Source organism: Dermacentor variabilis, unplaced genomic scaffold (assembly GCF_050947875.1).
Source record: "Dermacentor variabilis isolate Ectoservices unplaced genomic scaffold, ASM5094787v1 scaffold_12, whole genome shotgun sequence".
Classification (NCBI taxonomy): domain Eukaryota; kingdom Metazoa; phylum Arthropoda; class Arachnida; order Ixodida; family Ixodidae; genus Dermacentor; species Dermacentor variabilis.
In genome coordinates this window covers 14,457,748-14,476,260 of record NW_027460280.1, presented here as the reverse complement: position 1 = coordinate 14,476,260, position 18,513 = coordinate 14,457,748, and the positions used below count along the sequence as shown (strand labels likewise).

The window sequence follows — 18,513 nt, the reverse complement described above, 5'->3', positions numbered from 1 at the left end:
CTACGGAGCTCCAAAAACAGGTGGGTTGTTAAAACGCAGTATAGCCCCTTCGCGAAGCTTTCATCGCTTACCTCCGAGCTACGGAGGTCTAAAACAGGCGGATTGTTGAGACACGGTGTAGCCTTTTGGCGAAGCTTTCATCGGTTACCTCCGATCTACGGAGCTCCAAAAACAGGCGGGTTGTTAAAACACAGTATTAGCGGTGAGAATTAGGAGTGCCGCCCTCTCGCAAGTGACGTCACGGCAAGGACGCCGCTCGCTCCGGCTCGCTCGGCTGCCGCGCGCGCTCGTTCCCTTCGTTTATGCTTGGGGTATGGGCGGCTCGAGCCGCATGTATGAAGGATACGTCGGCTTCTTTCAACTGCCATGCCTTAATCACAGTTTGTTTTCTTCAAGAGCGCGTGAGTCGAGAAACTGTGCGGTTTGGATATCGCAAGCTATGTAGCGTTAAAGGGGTCTACTGGTTTTGCAATGCATATATGCGCCGTGTCTATCGGTAAATTTTGCGTAAAAGGAATGTCTGCAAATTCAACACGCGAAGTTGTGTATGATGCCTCGCTGAACACTTTATATTCCCTTAGCATTTAGCTATGAGACACATTGCATTTTACATGGAAGAAAAATCTTGGTAATTGGCGTCAGCATGTTATCCGATGTTAGAAAGACACTGCCCAGCTAAGCTGTCTTCATGATTCTTATTACTCTGGTGTGTTGCTCTATTCAAATATGTCCATTCATTAATGCGTAAAAAAGAAGTCAGGCGCGCATTTCTTATGAAAAAGTTTGCTGCTAATTTCATCCCCCTCTGAAACAGGCCTCCAAAAAACGAATTGCTCATGGCGGCTAACACGACGGCTTGTCATGTAGAGTATTTACATAGTTAGTTCACAAAAACCATAGTAGAAATCACCTGAGAGAAAAGTTTCGTTGTTAGGATCGAGAGCCAATCAATTGAAAGTGATGAAATATTTCATAGTGGCCCTCAGTAGCCTTTATCGACAATATGGCACACCCCTGATCACGTAACGGTAGCAATCGACTGTCCGTATGGCGAGGCACGCTATGTTCGCGAAACCTATCAATTCACTACAACTTCGAATTGAAACCAAAAAGTATTTTTTACAGTGCCGACTGGAATGGCTAAAGTATTCCCGAGCTACTACAGCGCAGCTTAGATTGCCTAGAAATAGAAAATTCAAGCACTTTCTTTCTCACCATGTCTCGATCCCGCGTTCTTTAATTATACAAACGGATATTCGCTTCGTCGGTACATAAAAGAGAACCTTGCCCAACTGCAGGCTAAATAAAGTTTGCTCCAATCCAATCGCAAACATTCATTAAGAAAGCACCCAAAGCCTTGCATATACTTTCGCTTGCTTTCTGGCCCTCCACCTGGGGGGGGGGGGGAGCATTTCGATATCTTCAATATGTCCCATACTACTAGTGATTGACGCTTGGACTTCTTTCTGGCTGTAGCCATGCGGTCCAACAGGCTTTCCTCGCTAAAGAAATTGGGCCGAGCAGCCTGTGCCAGATCGCCAAACAGGTTCGTCATGTACATTCCTCAAGCAACAAGCACCAGTAAATTTCTCAAGTGAATTGAACGTGTAGCACGGAAAAGGGAATATATATTGGTACATTCCTATTTGGTATTCTGTATATAGCTGTAAGCCTTCATTAACTACAAAATTCCGCCGCTTAAAGTAAATACGGGAAGAACCGCCTTATTGACAAGCAGTTAAAGAAGCAAGTGGTGCTTGTAGAATCTAAACTCCAGTATTAGTTAAGTCCGCGTGTTACTGCCGAGCGTTTTTGTGAAGAAATGCAAAAATTCGATATTATATCATGAACTGTTCGTCATGAGCAAACCTGTTTTAGCGGATTGAAATCAACGTAAGTGTTGTAGAAGTCATATATAGCCAGCGTTTGTGACATGCTTGTTGCACCGCAGCAGGTATGGTATCATATCTGGATTCCTATATGCTATGTTTTTGCGATTGTCCATCCGCGCATGAAAAACCCGCAATGGGCTGATGTGCGCTCCTTCGGCACACACTATAGCGTTGCCCTTGAGAGCTGCATTGCTGTCTAAGAAATGAGCTCTTTGAATAAATCTTCGCAAAGAAGACGTCGTAAAATATATTTGAGACGATCACCATAAGTATTCAAGCAGAGAGAACGAGACCGAACAAACGAACACACCTCTGGAAGCGCCAGGACAATGCCCGAACTGTAGCAGACGACAGGCGCGAGTCCTTGCCCTGACGTCACGCGAGTGGCGCTCGTAGCTCTCCTGTAGTTCGTTCTCGGGGCTAATAGCCTCTTCGTGAAGCTTTCATAGCTTACCTCTGAGCTACGGAGCTCTAAAAGCAGGCGGGTTGTTAAAACACACTATAGCCTCTTCGCGAAGCTTTCATCGCTCACCTCCTAGCTACGGAGATCTAAAAACAGGTGGGTTGTTGAGACACGGTATCGCCATTTGGCGAAGCTTTCATCGCTTACCTCCGAGCTACAGAGGTCTAAAAACAGGCGGGTTGTTAAAGCACAGTATAGCCTCTTCACGAAGATTTCATCGCTTACCTCCGAGCTACGGAGGTCTAAAACAGGCAGGTTGTTAGAACACAGTATATCCTCTTCGCGAAGCTTTCATCGCTTACCTCCGAGCTACGGAGGTCTAAAAACAGGCGGGTTGTTAAGACACAATATAGCCTCTTCGCAAAGCTTTCATTGCTTACCTCCGAGCTACGGAGCTCTAGAAACCGGCGGGTTGTTAAAACAGTGTAGCCTCATCGCGAAGCTTTCATCCCTTACCTCCGAGCTACGGAGCTGCAAAAACAGGCGGGTTGTTAAAACACAGTACTGCCTCTTCGCGAAGGTTTCTTGGCTTACCTCCGAGCTACAGAGCTCCAAAAACAGGCGGGTTGTTAGAACACAGTATAGCCTATTCGCTAAATTTTCATCGCTTACCTCCGAGCTACAGAGGTCTAAAAACAGGCGGGTTGTTAAAGCACAGTATAGCCTCTTCACGAAGATTTCATCGCTTACCTCCGAGCTACGGAGGTCTAAAACAGGCAGGTTGTTAGAACACAGTATATCCTCTTCGCGAAGCTTTCATCGCTTACCTCCGAACTACGGAGGTCTAAAAACAGGCGGTTTGTTAAGACACAATATAGCCTCTTCGCAAAGCTTTCATTGCTTACCTCCGAGCTACGGAGCTCTGGAAACCGGCGGGTTGTTAAAACAGTGTTGCCTCATCGCGAAGCTTTCATCCCTTACTTCCGAGCTACGGAGCTCCAAAAACAGGCGGGTTGTTAAAACACAGTATAGCCTCTTCGCGAAACTTTCATCGCTTACCTCCGAGCTACAGAGGTCTAAAAACAGGCGGGTTGTTAAAGCACAGTATAGCCTCTTCACGAAGATTTCATCGCTTACCTCCGAGCTACGGAGGTCTAAAACAGGCAGGTTGTTAGAACACAGTGTATCCTCTTCGCGAAGCTTTCATCGCTTACCTCCGAGCTACGGAGGTCTAAAAACAGGCGGGTTGTTAAGACACAATATAGCCTCTTCGCAAAGCTTTCATTGCTTACCTCCGAGCTACGGAGCTCTAGAAACCGGCGGGTTGTTAAAACAGTGTAGCCTCATCGCGAAGCTTTCATCCCTTACCTCCGAGCTACGGAGGTCTAAAAACAGGCGGGTTGTTAAGACACCCTTCGCAAAGCTTTCATTGCTTACCTCCGAGCTACGGAGGTCTAAAAACAGGCTGGTTGTTCAGACACAGTATAGCCTCTACGCGGAGCTTTTATCGCTTACCTCCGAGCTACGGAGCTCCAAAAAGAAGCGGGTTTTTAAGGCAGAGTATAACCTTAAGCTTCCATCGCTTACCCCTGAGCTGGGCGGCTCTAAACAGGCTCCTAACAGCAGACACACGGGGCCGTGTTTATCGCTTGCTACTCGCACCAAGGGCGTGTCAGAGCTCGATGTTTTTTTGTTCATTGAACGTCAATTTCGGCTTGATCTGGCGACGAGGGATGGTCGGTTATCCAAGTACTGTTTCTGCTGCGGCCGTCACTTAAGCGAGCCGCTTCATTTCGCCTCGGCTGGCAAATGGCTTGGTCCCAAAAGAAGACTCAGTGCCCGATTCGTGTCGCTGAACAACTTGGATGGCATCCTTACAAACGCAAAGATATCGCGTTAAAAACTCGTCATCGTATTCTCACCTTTTCTGCACATTTTCCATGGCGTCAGTCACCGTAAGCTAACCTATTAAGAAGTGAGCTCCGCACACACGGCTGTTTTGGTTGTCGGCGTCGAAATCAACGCGATTAACACGTGCCAGCCACAGCCGCTGAACGTCTGAGTATGCTCGAATTGTCCATTGGTCACCTTCGCGGTAAGAAAAAAGGTGGGCTTCGTCGACGTTCGTTCAGAGCTGCCGCTGCGGACGCTCCAAGCGCACGCTCGGGATGAGGCTTTATTAGGGCGCAGCCCGCGCGGTACGGAAGTAAACGTTTTTCCTCCACCAGACACTTGCTTCGCGTTGCCATCTTGCACTCGAGCCGTTGAGGGACGGCGTCTCGGACACCACGAACATCCATCCCTTACTGCACGTCTAACAGTTCCGTTCAAGAAAGGCAATAAAAATGTCTTGGGAAACTAACGGCCAATCTCTATACTACACACCTTTTTTTTTTCAGAAATATTGGAAACGTTATTTTAAATTGTTTCGCCGGGTTCGTGCGTAAACGTAACCGGTTATCTCACTCCCAATATGGTTTCCTTAAATCCCTCAGTACCCAGCACACACTGCTCACTCAAAGAACACATTCTTTCCCAATTTGAAGATGTAAATATTGTATTCGGTGTATTCGTGGAACTGTGAAAAGCTTTTGACAACATTAATCACGGCCTTTAGATAGGGAAACTTCACCGGTATTCCAGACGTGGCAATCCTGCATCTGTAATAGGTTACTACCTATTACAGATGCAGTCTCAATTAAGGATTCGCTTTCCGATTAACACCCTATGTCCTCAGGAGTACCACAACGGAGTATTTTAGGGTAGAATTCATTTAATATGTTCATTAACCATATTGTCAAAGTCGATCAGGGTGTCTACCACACGGAAAATCCGGGAAAACAGGGAATTCTGAAGGATTTTGAATACTCTGGAAATACTCAGAGAAAACGCCGGAAATTTATGCTTCTATCAGAGAAAGTTAGTTGTAATTTTGCTGAAAGACAACGAAAGTCGCGTTAATGCTGGCTCGAGTGAGAGGGAGGAATCGTAACGAATCGTCTTTGACGCCGTGTCGTCGGCTGGAAGACTTGCCAGTGTGAAGTCAACGACGGATATTCCAGACGGCCGATTTTGGTGACATGCCCGATGATTCGGACGACTTCGAGGCACCACCACGTGCCCCATAGAGTCGCTGCACAAGAATGTATAAAATTTCGGACGCAGGAAGCCGTCGCCGTCCGATTTCTCCAACTTCTTGCCGTGACCGCAGGTCCGCAACGGAATCAATCAAAGCCACCACCGCCGCCATTTTGATTATCTCGCTGCTTCGAGACGGCGCTCTCGCACGCAGATCCGCTGGCAGTCGTAGCCACCATTGCGGCAACGCTAGGCCTAGCTACTTTGACGTTCGCTACTGTTAGCTATTCGCCGCTGTTCGGCGCCGACTCAGCCTTTGTTATACGCGCTAATGGCTTTGAAGCTTGGAAAACACGACGCGTTGACAGAGAGAAAAAAAAAACTTTTATTGTCATGGTTGGGTGGAGTTTTCTTTTACAGACCTAGTCTGTACCCTCCTGAGGTTAGTGGCCTGTATTCTTGTCAGGTGATAGAGAAATGTGCGGAATATAACCAACCCTTATATATAGCTTTCATTGATTACGAGAAAGCGTTTGATTCAGTCGAAACCTCAGCAGTCACGGAGGCATTACGGAATCAGGGTGTAGAGGAGCCGTATGTAAAACTACTGAAATATATCTATAGCGGCTCCACAGCCACCGTACTCCTCCATAAAGAAAGCAACAAAATCCCAATAAAGAAAGGCGTCAGGCAGGGAGATACGATCTCTCCAGTGCTATTCACAGCGTGTTTACAGGAGGTATTCAGAGATCTGGATTGGGAAGAATCGAGGATAAAGGTTAATGGAGAATACCTTAGTAACTTGCGATTCGCTGATGATGTTGCCTTGCTTAGTAACTCAGGGGAGCAATTGCAATGCATGCTCACTGACCTGGAGAGGCAAAGCAGAAGAGTGGGTCTAAAAATTAATCTGCAGAAAACTAAAGTAATGCTTAGCAGTCTCGGATGAGAACAGCAATTTACAATAGGTAGCGAGGCACTGGAAGTGGTAAGGGAATACATCTACTTAGGGCAGGTAGTGACCGCGGATCCGGATCATGAGACGGAAATAATCAGAAGAATAAGAATGGGCTGGGACGCGTTTGGCAGGCGTTCTCAGATCATGAACAGCAGGTTGCCATTATCCCTCAAGAGAAAAGTGTATAATAGCTGTGTCTTACCAGTACTCACCTGGGGCAGAAAACTGGAGGCTTATGAAAAGGGTTCTATTTAAATTGAGGACGACGCAACGAGCTATGGAAAGAAGAATGATGTGTGTAACGTTAAGGGATAAGAAAAGAGGATATTGGGTGAGACAACAAACGCGAGTTGATGACATCTTAGTTGAAATCAAGAAAAAGAAATGGGCATGGGCAGGACATTTAATGAGGAGGGAAGATAAGCAACGGTCATTAAGGGTTACGGACTGGATTCCAAGGGAAGCGAAGCGTAGCAGGGGCGGCAGAAAGTTAGGTGGGCGGATGAGATTAAGAAGTTTGCAGGGACAGCATGGCCACAATTAGTACATGACCGGGCGAGTTGGAGAAGTACGGGAGAGGCCTTTGCCCTGTAGTGGGCGTAACTAGGATGATGATGATGATGATGATTCTTGTTAGTGTCTATGTCGGGTATGGCTATATTCGCCTCGATTCGCGATAATAAACGGTCAATTCGTTAAAGGTGTGGATACCTTCATATCGGTCAACCCCTTGGGGCAAGCCCAGCTCGCAGTTACTTGCTGCTCGGGCCGCTAGGTGGGCGGCCTCATTACCAGGGTTGCCTGCATGAGCGGGTACCCACACCAACTTCAATTGATTGAGATCATTGTTGACGATCTGAATGCTCGAGGGGAAATGAAACCCGAGTTGTAGTTACGAATCGCTGTTTTCGACTCCGATATAATAATCTTGGTGCCCGGGCTGGAGGAGCCCATAGCGATGGCGGCCTTTTCCGCCTCCACAATGGAAGATGTGTTGACCGTTGCACAGTTGATGGTTTATCCGTCGCCAGTAGTGACGGCTATGGTTTGTCGACCATCACTGGTGCGAGCAGCATCCACGATATGGCAGGTTGGTTTTTGTAGCATTGCCAGAGTGCCACCGCCCTAGCTTTGCGTCTACCGCTGTTTTCAGTGCACATGTTTTTCGGAAGTGGAGGGATAATGATCTTGGTCCGGATAGTGTTAGGTATCCGGTGTCGTTGCGGGATGTCTAAGGCTCGGCGATACCCTAGGTGTCCAGGATCCGCTGTCCCGTGTGTGTGCCGGATAATCGAACTGTTTGAGCCCATTTGTGGGCCTCTATGATGTCCTCAACGTTGTTATGCAACCCTAGACTGAAGAGTACCTTCGTATTAGTCCATTTTGGTAGCCCAAGAGCCTGTTTGAATTATGCCGGTTTCCGAACTTAAGCTTCGCCACAATATAGCACTGTTACGCGGTGAGGCAAGCGCGAAGTAATGCGGTGAAGCTTAAAGGGACACTAAAGGCAGGTGCTAAGTCAATCTAAAGTGACAGATTAGTGCTCGAGAATCTCTGAGGCGTCAGTATTATCGCGAACAGAACCTTAGTCATCGAGAAACTGAGGTAAATGCAGGACACAATTAGAGAGTCGCCCGAGACATCCAAGCATTTGCCCAATGACGAAAGCACTCCTCAGTTAAATACTGTCACTAGTATTCGAGCGCACCTTGGAAAAAAACATCGCTGTATTCTATTACAAGACGAAATAAAATGCTAGTTCTCCAGTTCTGTTTCATATTTAGAAAAAAGAACTAATTGAAATTACCCTTGAAAAAGACGCGGGCCGTCGAATGGTTTCGTTTTCGCTCGACTCTGTGCCGCCCACGCCTTCGCGTTTCAACAGTTTCGTTGTTGCGTAGTGCAGCGCTGGTTTTGCCGGCTTGCGAAACTCGCACAAACTGGAAGTATCAGATAATTCAACTTCCATGTGATGTCGCGGGTTGCCAGAACGGTCCAAGCCATTTGACCAAAAAGCAGCTGCAGCGGCGAATCCACCGCTGTATTTTGACGCGGTACCGCCATCTGTCGGGCGCTGTTTTACTAACCGATGGCAGGCAGCAAAGTCGGGTGATGGCGTATGCAACGTCACCACTCCCGCGTTTGGGTGGCGGGAGATTTAAATTTAGAAAAAGGCATTCAGACCCTTCAGATGCAATTTTCTCTTTAACTAAGTATTTTCTTGGCACGAAACAAGTGTTACGAGGTTTCTGGGATGGTATTTAAACAGTCCGCGTGGACTTAATATTTGCTTTTAGTGTCCCTTTAAGTGGAGGAAGGGGCAATTGTCATGGGACCCAGTGTGTATTCCTTAATTAAACACGCGTGCCCCCGTCATCTCCTGTCACAGTGCGAGCACCGATATGCCTAATAAATGTACTGGCAGGCATTCAGAGCTTTTTCAGATGTGTCTGTGGCGATGTGAGTCCTTACGGCAGTAAAAGACATGCATTCATTTTTTCGAACTTCCCGATTTTTCTACCTTTCTCGCGGTCCCTAGGGAGTCTGGAAAATTGGACGTTGACTATACCAAGAGGATGCTTCAAATGGTCCCTGGGGAGAACGCGCGGGGAGAGGAGGACAAGAACAGAAAGTGCCGACGCACGCACGGGAAAGGAATTTTTCTTTGAAGGAGCTTGAGCTCACAAAAAGAAGTGTTTGCTGACGCCAGGATGCATCTGTCCCAGGGCTGAGAATATGAACTAGGGTGGTCGCTTGGACTAGTTGGTAATTCGTGATAAAAAATAACGTGCAGCGCGAAGGATAAGAAGTGCGAGAGAGCGCTGTGTATGTCGTCTCTCGCAGTCCTTGTCCTTCGCGATGTACGTTATTTTTGAACTGAGAATACGCCGGGACAGTTGAGGTTGACTTTCAAGCTGCAGATAGAGAATCTTGCTTGTGACAAAGTTTGGACCTCATACTGATGAGCTTGATATCAGTTGATCGAAATAGCTCATATTCGAAAATGTTTGCTTCTGTATGCTTTGTATGCATCTCTTTTTATTCGTATTTGAAAATATTCGGCTCTATTTGCAATGGGCTTAACCATCTTTTTTTCGAAGATATTTGATTCGCTGGGTATTTTACTAATCCCTCCCTTCTGTATTCTTTTGAATAAAATAGACACTACTCCTTACTGTTCAAACAAGATTAAAGCGCTTTTTTTAACGTGCTTGCTAGAGAACGACAGCATCGGGCGACATTGTGTCAGCCAGTCTTGACATAAAACAAAGTTCTGTGTCACTCAAGGAATTTTACAAAGGCACTCGGGGAAAATCTGGAAAACTCGGGGAATTTCGTAATGTCAACTTGGTAGAAACCCTGTCGATGCAAGCACCAGATTCATCATGAACGCAGACGATACCAGTATGTTCTTAACGGGTAAATCTGTTGACAATTTAATTGATGTAGCAAACGTGCTTTTAATAAAATTATATGAATCGACACAACGCAGTAGCATTCAGATAAATATTAGTAAAACGAGAGCGGTAGTAGGTCGATCCAAAAACAAGAGTGTAGCGACAAATTAATATATTTTTTTAAGATCAGTGCACGTTGAAATTGAGCCCTACTTTAAGATGTTAGCCGTTGTGTTTGAAGAAAACATATAATGGAATTTGCATGTGGATCTAATGTCGACAAAGCTGGCACAAATTTTTGGTGTTATTTACCGTAATCGCTACATACTGACATCTAACATTATGGTGATTATAGCAGCGAAGGGCAACCGCACGTATTCGCACTGACGGTGCCTTCTTCCCTCCTTTCTCGGGAAGGTCGACGGACGTGCATCCGGGCGACCTCCCCCCATTCCTCCCTTCTTTCCCTCCTCCCTCTCTAACATTAGGATACTAATCTACAACGCCCTATTTTAGTTTAGAGCTAATTAATGCCATTTAGTTTATGCAACCATTATGCAGGAAAACCTACATAAGATTCATAAATTGCAAAAAATATTTCTGAGGTCTATTGAAAACGTGCCATGCATTATTACACCGACAGCCTATTCATGTATTACGACGGATAACGTGTGACACATTTCTTTGATTAAATTCGTTGTTAAACATTTAAGACAGAAACCACGAACATGCAGATAGTCTCTTTCCTGGAATGCTTAGCCGATTTACAAAGAAGAGTTAGAAATTTTCAGACACGTAGCACAAAACCATAGAAAGTAAGAACATATCGAACCAATTACGGTTTACAAACACTGCAGAATAGAATACTTAGACTATTAAATCGTTGATAAAAATGTACAAATGGAAAATATACAAGAAACTTCGTACTTTGTTTGCGATGCGATATAATTGTTTCAGAATTTTTCTTTTCCCATTATCTTAGTATTATACCCAGTTAAAGTACGGTTTTTTGGATGTCTTTCACATTTCTTTTATTTAGTTTGATCGTATAGTGAAATGATGCAGCACACATTCATGTATCGTGTGTGTCCTAATAAAGTGCTCCCTGTTCTTTGTTGCATGTTGACCTGTGTTGCAAGCTGCAACGCCTCTTACTCTTTGTATTTTTTCCCACTGTACGCTTTTTCTTATTTATAATACAAAGATGTCTTGTTCTGTTCCTGATGCACTGCAGTCAATGTACAGGGGGGCATGTCGCTTTGTCAAGCTGTCGTTTCTGGCAACTTTTATTGCTTGCCGCCAGTGTCATATATCCAGCATATGATGCAATATATTATTATTATTATTATTATTATTATTATTATTATTATTATTATTATTATTATTATTATTATGAAATTGTGAAATGCACAAAGACTGTTGCGGTAAGACGCGGCAAGCTTAAAGAAAGTTTCTTTTTCTTGGTTTCAAGCAAATGCATGTGTTCTACCGCATTCTCAATGCTCGCAAGGAGCGAGAAATTGTGCACCAATTGAAATGAGAAATGATGCACATATTTACTTATTTATTAGTAAATGTAGGTACCAGCCAAGCAGGCATTACCATAACTATAAGCAGCACTACCTAAAATATTAATCGCACCGAACAGATCATACTATACTCGCTTTCCTACGTGTATGCTTGCGGCAAGTTTATTTTATTTATTTATTTTTATATATTAATTGACGGGCACCTTACATGCATTCAGGAAGGCATTTGCCAAAGGGGAAACTTCGGCTATATCAACATAAAACAAGCATTGTTCAACAAGGCAGAAAAGAAAGCAACAGTGTAAAAACACATCATTCACTCAACGTAACAGCGCGCAACATGAATACAGTGAACGCAAAAAACTTGAACTGAAGGAAAAACTAGAATCAGGAGAAATATGGTCGGGAAAATACTGGTACACGGAGATGATTGCACTACAGTGTTGGGGTAGAAGCTCGAAAATAGCCACATGAATTGCTGAATCAGCGCAAAGTTTGTTAACAAAGTTTCTTAACAAAGTTTTGTTAACAAAGTTTGTGGTTTTTAGTTCACACAGTAAACCTGGACGTAACCTTCTACCACTGTACATAGCTTCTCACGCAATATTACCATCTAATGAGCGCTCATTTTTAGGTGCTCAATTAGACTCCTTTCTAAAGTTTAATTTGCATGTCAGCTTCATAAAAAAGAAAGCTGTCTATGGTATCAGGGTGCTTTTAAAGGCCAGACAGTACTTTCAAAAGCACACTCTCCTGACTTTGTATTATGTCTTCATTTATAGCCATTTAAATTACTGTATCAATTCTTGGGGTCTCGCATATCGCTGTCATATAGCTCCCTTGCAGCACATCCAAAATAACGCTGTCCGTATCGTCGCTTCAGCTCCTCACAACGCTCATGTTACCCCCATCTTCACTGAGTTAAGTATTCTCACAATAAATAAAATTATCTGGTACAACCACAGCATCGTTATTTACCGCCTTCTTAAAAACCCACAATTACATTATGTCGTTGGCAGGAATAGTCTTGCTAAACCTAACACTACCAGGTTCTCTTTACAAAATAACCTTTTACTTCCAAAATCACGCAGCAACTATGGCAAACTAACTGTTGGTTTTGCTAGTGCGAAAATGTGGAATAATTTACCTACTCACGTGAAATCCTCCCCTACATTATCGTCATACCAACGTTCACTGAGAGCTTATATTAATACCCTGTAAACTGCATCTATTCTTTGAAGTATGTTTATGTTGCTTATTATGTAATTTCTTTTATGTTGTGATGTGTTGCCATAGGTTTTATTACTTTAACACTGGGGGGGGGGGTAGAAATTGTGTAACCCATTCTTTGTTTATAACCGCAACTGACGCCTTTTTATTTATATATTGTTATGTAACTAAGAACAAGAGGTCCCGCTGCAGTTTATAACTGTGGGACCTCTCTCTGTATAACTTCTACTGCATGTATCTACCACTAATGAATGAAGCAATAAAACTTGAAACTTGAAAAAAACCCAAAATAAATAAATAAATAATAATAACAATAATAATAATAAAAGTAGAGGCAGGCGGCAAACAAACTCTGCTATCTACAAGTTTACAAGCTACAAGTTTAGTGACAATGAATGTGTGCGCTGACACTTGATGTGTAGAGGAAAATAGAATAATAAACAGACCTGAAAAGAAGTTCTCGACCCCGGATTCAGCTAGCTAACCATGCACTTTTGTTCCATTATTGCTGCATTGCGCTTCCCCTTTATGTTCAGATTCTCTTTGCGGGTGCTTGAGTACGTCTTCGTTTATGCCTAGGTATTTATATTGCTTGACTATGGGCATGACTTGCTGTCGAATTGACATCACGTAATTACGCGTTTCTTCACTAAAGATCATAACTCCCAGTTTCTCTATGCTAAACCTAAGGCGTCGCGGCGTTGCCACAGATATTCGCAAGTGTCTGTAAATCTCTTTTATTGTCCGCTAGAATCACTGTGTCGTCCGCGTACATCAGTCCAGGGAGCTTCTGTTGCACGAGTTGTACAACACGCATGTAGGATAAATGAAACCCTAATTCGCTGTTTTACAGTAGTCTTTCTACGCCCTTAATATAAAGCGTGAACAACAATGAAGACAGAGGACATCCTTGATTCAGTCCTTCGTGAATTCTCAGCAATTGATTCCCTTTTGGACCTGCCCATATAACTTGTACTCGGTGGTCTCTGAACGTGTTCCTCCGCAGCTTCGTCAAATCTTAGTGCTGGAGAACAATCCCCGCGTCTACCTTCATGCGGGGCCCCGACACCGAGTTCGCCAGCAGCGCCTCCTCTCGGCAGCCGGGCCGGAGCAAAACCTGCCGGCGCGCGCGATCTCGGAGGTCATGGTTGCACACCTGGGGGAGCTCGAACAGAAACGAGAAAAGAGCGCGGGGCAAGAAAGAGAAGCTGTCTACGGCAAAGGGCTTTGCCACTCGAGGCCCGAGCGGGTTGCCTATAAGGACGCACATATACGCGCAACAGGCGCGCACAAGGAGACCCTCACTGGACAGATCCTGATGGAACGCGAAGGTGTTCGACACTAGTGTAGCCAACGTCCTTCTTCCACCAGCATCGCTGGATTTTAAAGCGGATCGAACCATTAACCGGTCAGCAGTCGGGGTTTGCAAGAGATGTCGAACGGGGAGTGGGGAAAGCTAGCCATTGGACGCACAAGGTAGAGGTTTCAAGAAAAAAAGGATTAAGCATGAGGCAAAATGTTAGACTGGTGAGCGTGCATGGATTACCTGCTCGGTGACTCTTTGTCACTTCCCCGTTCCAAAGGCGATAGCAGCCGACGCCGGTGGCTTCCCATGGCTCCGTTTGGCTCGCTTCGGATGCGCAGTGAAGCCACGCCGAGGGCACGTGCCGACTCTCGCCGCGCCTTATGTGCAACAAATGTCGCCAAGTTCACGATTGGTTTCTCATAACAAGTCATCATTGCTACCGGCGTCTTTTTAAGCTTTCTTTTTCGAGAAACATGCGCGCGAAAAAAATGCTACACGCTACCCCGTTGCAGGGAATCTCGATTCGGACTCGCGGTAGCTATAAATAACCTACTTCACTGAGACTTGCTCCATTTCATTGTATGTGAATAATACAGATCAGCTTTGGCATCCTGTTGTTGCGAAGGGGCAAACAGCAGTCGACGTTATTACATGTCACATGGTGCTGTTGGTGCTAATGAAAATTATTGTGCGCGATATCTTTCAGTGTGTGTACGCTGTGAAAAATAGCGCTGAATACACTGCAAGCATTCGCACGCAGCACGAGTACACAGCTGCTTAAGTTGCGGCATGTCTCACTGTGACAGGGTGGCGGCGCCCTGTCCAACGGCGGCATCGCCACGAGAGGTTCATTGAAATAAGATGCTTGCATTAATTGTTCCGTTTCTTGCGGTATGTGCCATTGCAAGAAAAGGACTTGTGGATGCTCTTCTAACCCCCTCCTCTCTCCCTTTTCTTTCCTGTAGGCACTAGGGACCGTGTATGAGGAAGTTAGTTGCAATGTGAGCACTTCCAATACCTTTTGGCAGCCTGCGCCTTGCATGCGATTGCCTGGTTGTTACGCCCGTGAAACTCGCTAGGCCTGAAGCACAACGCAAGCAGTGCGTACCAAAGTTTATAGGCGTCGCCATTTATACGAGCTAATGGCAATAAACTCCTGCCTGGATTTTTTTTCACTAAGCAGAACTTCAGCCGCGACTATACAAGGTGTTTCACGTAACTTGAGTCAAACTTTAAAGATATGCAAATGCCACGTAGCTAGAAAGAACTAATGTAATGTTGGTTGTCGTCGCTTGGAGGTACTCTGATAATTTCTTTTTTCGCACTTCGCCTAATGAGACAGCATTAATTGATTAATCGACTGTTCCATTACTATAATTAGATGAAAAGTGTCAATGAGAAAATTGTAGAGTGGCACGAAAAACTCCCGATGCAGCTTTCTGTCGCTCAATGCACGCTACGTAAAAGTGTTTTTCCCAGCGTGAAAGAGGCCCTCGAATCCGTGCATTCGCGGGCTTCTTTCACGCTCGGAAAAACACTTTTATGTAGCACGTATTGAGGCAGAAAGCTGTATCGGGAGCTTTTCACGTCGCTCTACAATTTTCTCATTGACACTTTTCAACTAAATATAGTAATGGAACAGTTCATTAATCAATTAATACTGTCTCATTAGGCGGAGTGCGAAAAAAGGAACAACCAGATTATCTCCAAGCGACGGCAAACAACACTGCCTTGTTTCGGCCCAGCTGCGTGGAATTTGCAAATTTTTAAAGGTTGACTCAAGTTACGTGAAACGCCTTGTAGGAACGAGCGTGAGCATTTTCCTGCCCCGTGTATTCTACTGCCCCTCTATACAACCGCTGTATGTGGCCGGTAATAGCGCCATTTTATCGCTCCCCGTATAGTTCCCCGTATCGCATCCGCCTGCGTTTTCAATGGCGTGAATAAACTGCAAGGGATTAACAGCAATGAAAAACACTACCCGCTTTGTGTAACGACCGTCATGCCGGGATTAGGCATATTCTATTTTTGTCGCAAGGTTGACGACGAAGTCATATGTTCAATTCGAGATGACGCGTCAAGTGAAGTGTACAAAATGTGGAAGGCTAAGGTGCTCGCACTGCAAACACAGTCGTTTTCCGCTTTGTATCACTGGTCTTGAGTAGTCAACAAGGAAGATGTTTTGCAAGTCCCTTATGGTAACCTTTGAGGTTGGATCAAGCCTCGGGCAGGGAGCACAGTTGTTGAAAGACAGCGATGACCCCCTTTACAGCCACTGCATTTTCAAGTTGAAATAATAATTGCAAGTCTAGTAGTCCAGGGCTGATCGGCTTAGCAGTCGACAATAAGCACGGCATTTACGTCAAAAACGAGAGAAAGCTGAGCGTGCTGTTCGCTTCTGCATGACCACACTTTTTCTATGTCAAATGGAGCTTCTCGAATTTCAAGGGTTACAAATTGCATATGCGAGAGCCGCTCGCTTGCCGAATAGTCTCCCCAATTCAAGGCACTGCTTAGCTCGTCGTGTATCACTTTTCTGTTAACCAGAATGAACTTGAAGCGCATGTCGATGGAGGTCATGTCGCGACAACTTAACCTGATCTGCCACCATAGTCTGCACGGCTCTCCGAGAGCGGGTTCATTGTTTTGCTTTGCATGCGGCTTTCGATGTTGTGTCCATGTGGGTTTGAGCACCGTTTGGCGAGGCCCCAAACAAAGCATTCACAGCCACCGAAGGAACACAAAGACTAGCCAGTGCGCCTTCAGCACTGATGCTGTTTACTGCGGGCTCTTGCATTAATTTGTTGTTAGCCTTGCCGCAGCCACTACCGCATAGGTCGCTGCGCACAAACTGCAACAATGAACAACCGTGGTTCCCCTCACCGTCATTCCACTCCTAAGTTTATTTACTGTGGTGATTCCATCTTTATAGCAACATCTCGGCCAAGTTTTTTATTGGTCTCTACATATCTACGCTCAAAAATGTTTCGATGCAGCTTTTTATTCCAAAGAGGTGCTAGTCACTCGTAATGTCGCAAAAATAGAGTTTCCGTCAAGGCTACCTGGCCGGGTATTTCGAATAGTCGGCAGCTACCACTAGCACAAAAAAATAAACGGTAATTCAAGTGCCGTTTCGAATGCCCCTTCAATATTTGGCTAAGCATTCCGTGCAAACCGAGCGTAGTCGCTCGCTGAACCGCAGCAGTCTCAAAGGCGGGTCTGCACATGCGCTGGAACCTTGGTGTTGTTGCACTCACGTTTTGCAGAACAGTCGCCGAGAGTTGCATAATTTCAGTAGAACTTCTGGAGCTTCATCTGAGGAGTGAACTCACATTTCGCTAAAGAACAGCAAAGACGTAGAGAGTATTTACAGCAGTTAGATAAGACAGGAAGCGCCATTCTTGAGCTGAGCATGTTTTTGAGGAGTATCTGTGTTCAGTAGCTGCGCTTGTGTAAGGGGCATTGTTCTAGCACTCATACAGCACTCGATACACAAAAACAATAAGTGCGTCTTTTGGAGTTTTGTCCTCTACGAACAGCCCAGCCAGACCAGCCATATGAAAGCAAGGATATCTGCAACACTCACCACTTGCTTCTTTAATCATCTTGGCAATGAATGGGCTTTCATATGAAAGAAACAATTTCAGATCATTTGTATGGGAGAAACAGATATGCGTCAGTATACTATTGCTTCTGCAGTGAAGCGCACCATTTCAAAAGTGGAAAGGGCCTCAGAATTAGGCGACCAAGTTTTCTTTCTACGGCGCATCTGAGCCGTGACTCGGAGCATAACAGACTCGAAAGGAATGCACCGAGCATACTACGAACGAAAAATGTTACAAGACGGCAAACGTGGCCTACCGAAATTGCGCATGTTGAGTACGCAAAACGGTTGTCTATTGACATCGGGCACGGAGTCAAATGGCATACGCACACCGCTCACGGAATTCCAGTCAAAATAACTGTTCTTCCCCATTTAGAATTGCTCAAGCTGGCGAGCCACGACGCGCCTCAGTTTTCACTTCGTAGTGTACTAACAGGCACACATTCTGCCTGTTCCTTTATTGGCGATGTTTACAAGGCAAGGAGTACACCAGGCCCATAATACCAAGTTCATAATTGCGCCAAACTTGCGCGCTATCACTTATTCCGCTTTGATTCTATTCCATTTCTGCCATTAGCGATTGGTCACGGACGCGCTAACTTGGATGGTTTCTCACGAGACGCCACGAAACCGTAACAATTTGCCATTTTAAAAGACATGTGCGCAGTAATTATGCATGAGTATGCCAAAGAGAAAATTTTTTTTCTCGATTGTATGCCTTTGTAGTCATTAGTGCTCTGCTAATTTTAAAGAAATGTCAGGCCGCACCCTCTAGGCATGTCTGTCACGCAATGTCACCATACCACCCAAATTCACGACGTCAAATGGACGTACTAATCATGCAACATCACTCCGAGCAAACCCGATTATTCTTCTGGAATAGCCGGAGACTGTAACGTCCCGAATTAGTGAACAGAAGACGTGGCTGCCCGCCAATGCTGTTCGGAGCCGCCGGCTGGAACGCATTTTGCCCGAGCACGGGTTGGCTGTTTCCAACACTCTCGAAGCCGTTTTCATTGACTGGAAAAGTCTGCTGAGATTGCGTGACAAAGTGGCCAAGAAAATCGCGACATGTTCGAGCCATAACGGTGACTTGCAAAGCGAATGGTGTGGTG

The 18,513-nt window shown here is 45.2% G+C and overlaps 2 protein-coding genes across 8 annotated transcripts in view; one reads left to right on the top strand and one right to left on the bottom strand.

The window, feature by feature from the left end:
• The window catches only part of LOC142566053 (uncharacterized protein ZK1073.1), a 434,522-nt gene that overhangs the window by 34,726 nt on the left and 381,283 nt on the right, over positions 1-18,513 (top strand). For 3 of the 7 annotated variants that reach the window (XM_075676779.1, XM_075676777.1, XM_075676776.1), the window contains exon 2: positions 14,760-14,795. The exons of the other annotated variants lie outside the window; for them this stretch is intronic. In XM_075676779.1, the coding sequence (XP_075532894.1) occupies positions 14,760-14,795 (36 nt within the window). The remainder of the gene's footprint in view (positions 1-14,759; positions 14,796-18,513) is intronic. 7 annotated transcript variants of the gene reach the window in all.
• Positions 1-18,513, bottom strand: part of LOC142566054 (uncharacterized) — a 114,923-nt gene that overhangs the window by 21,773 nt on the left and 74,637 nt on the right. The window lies entirely within an intron of this gene.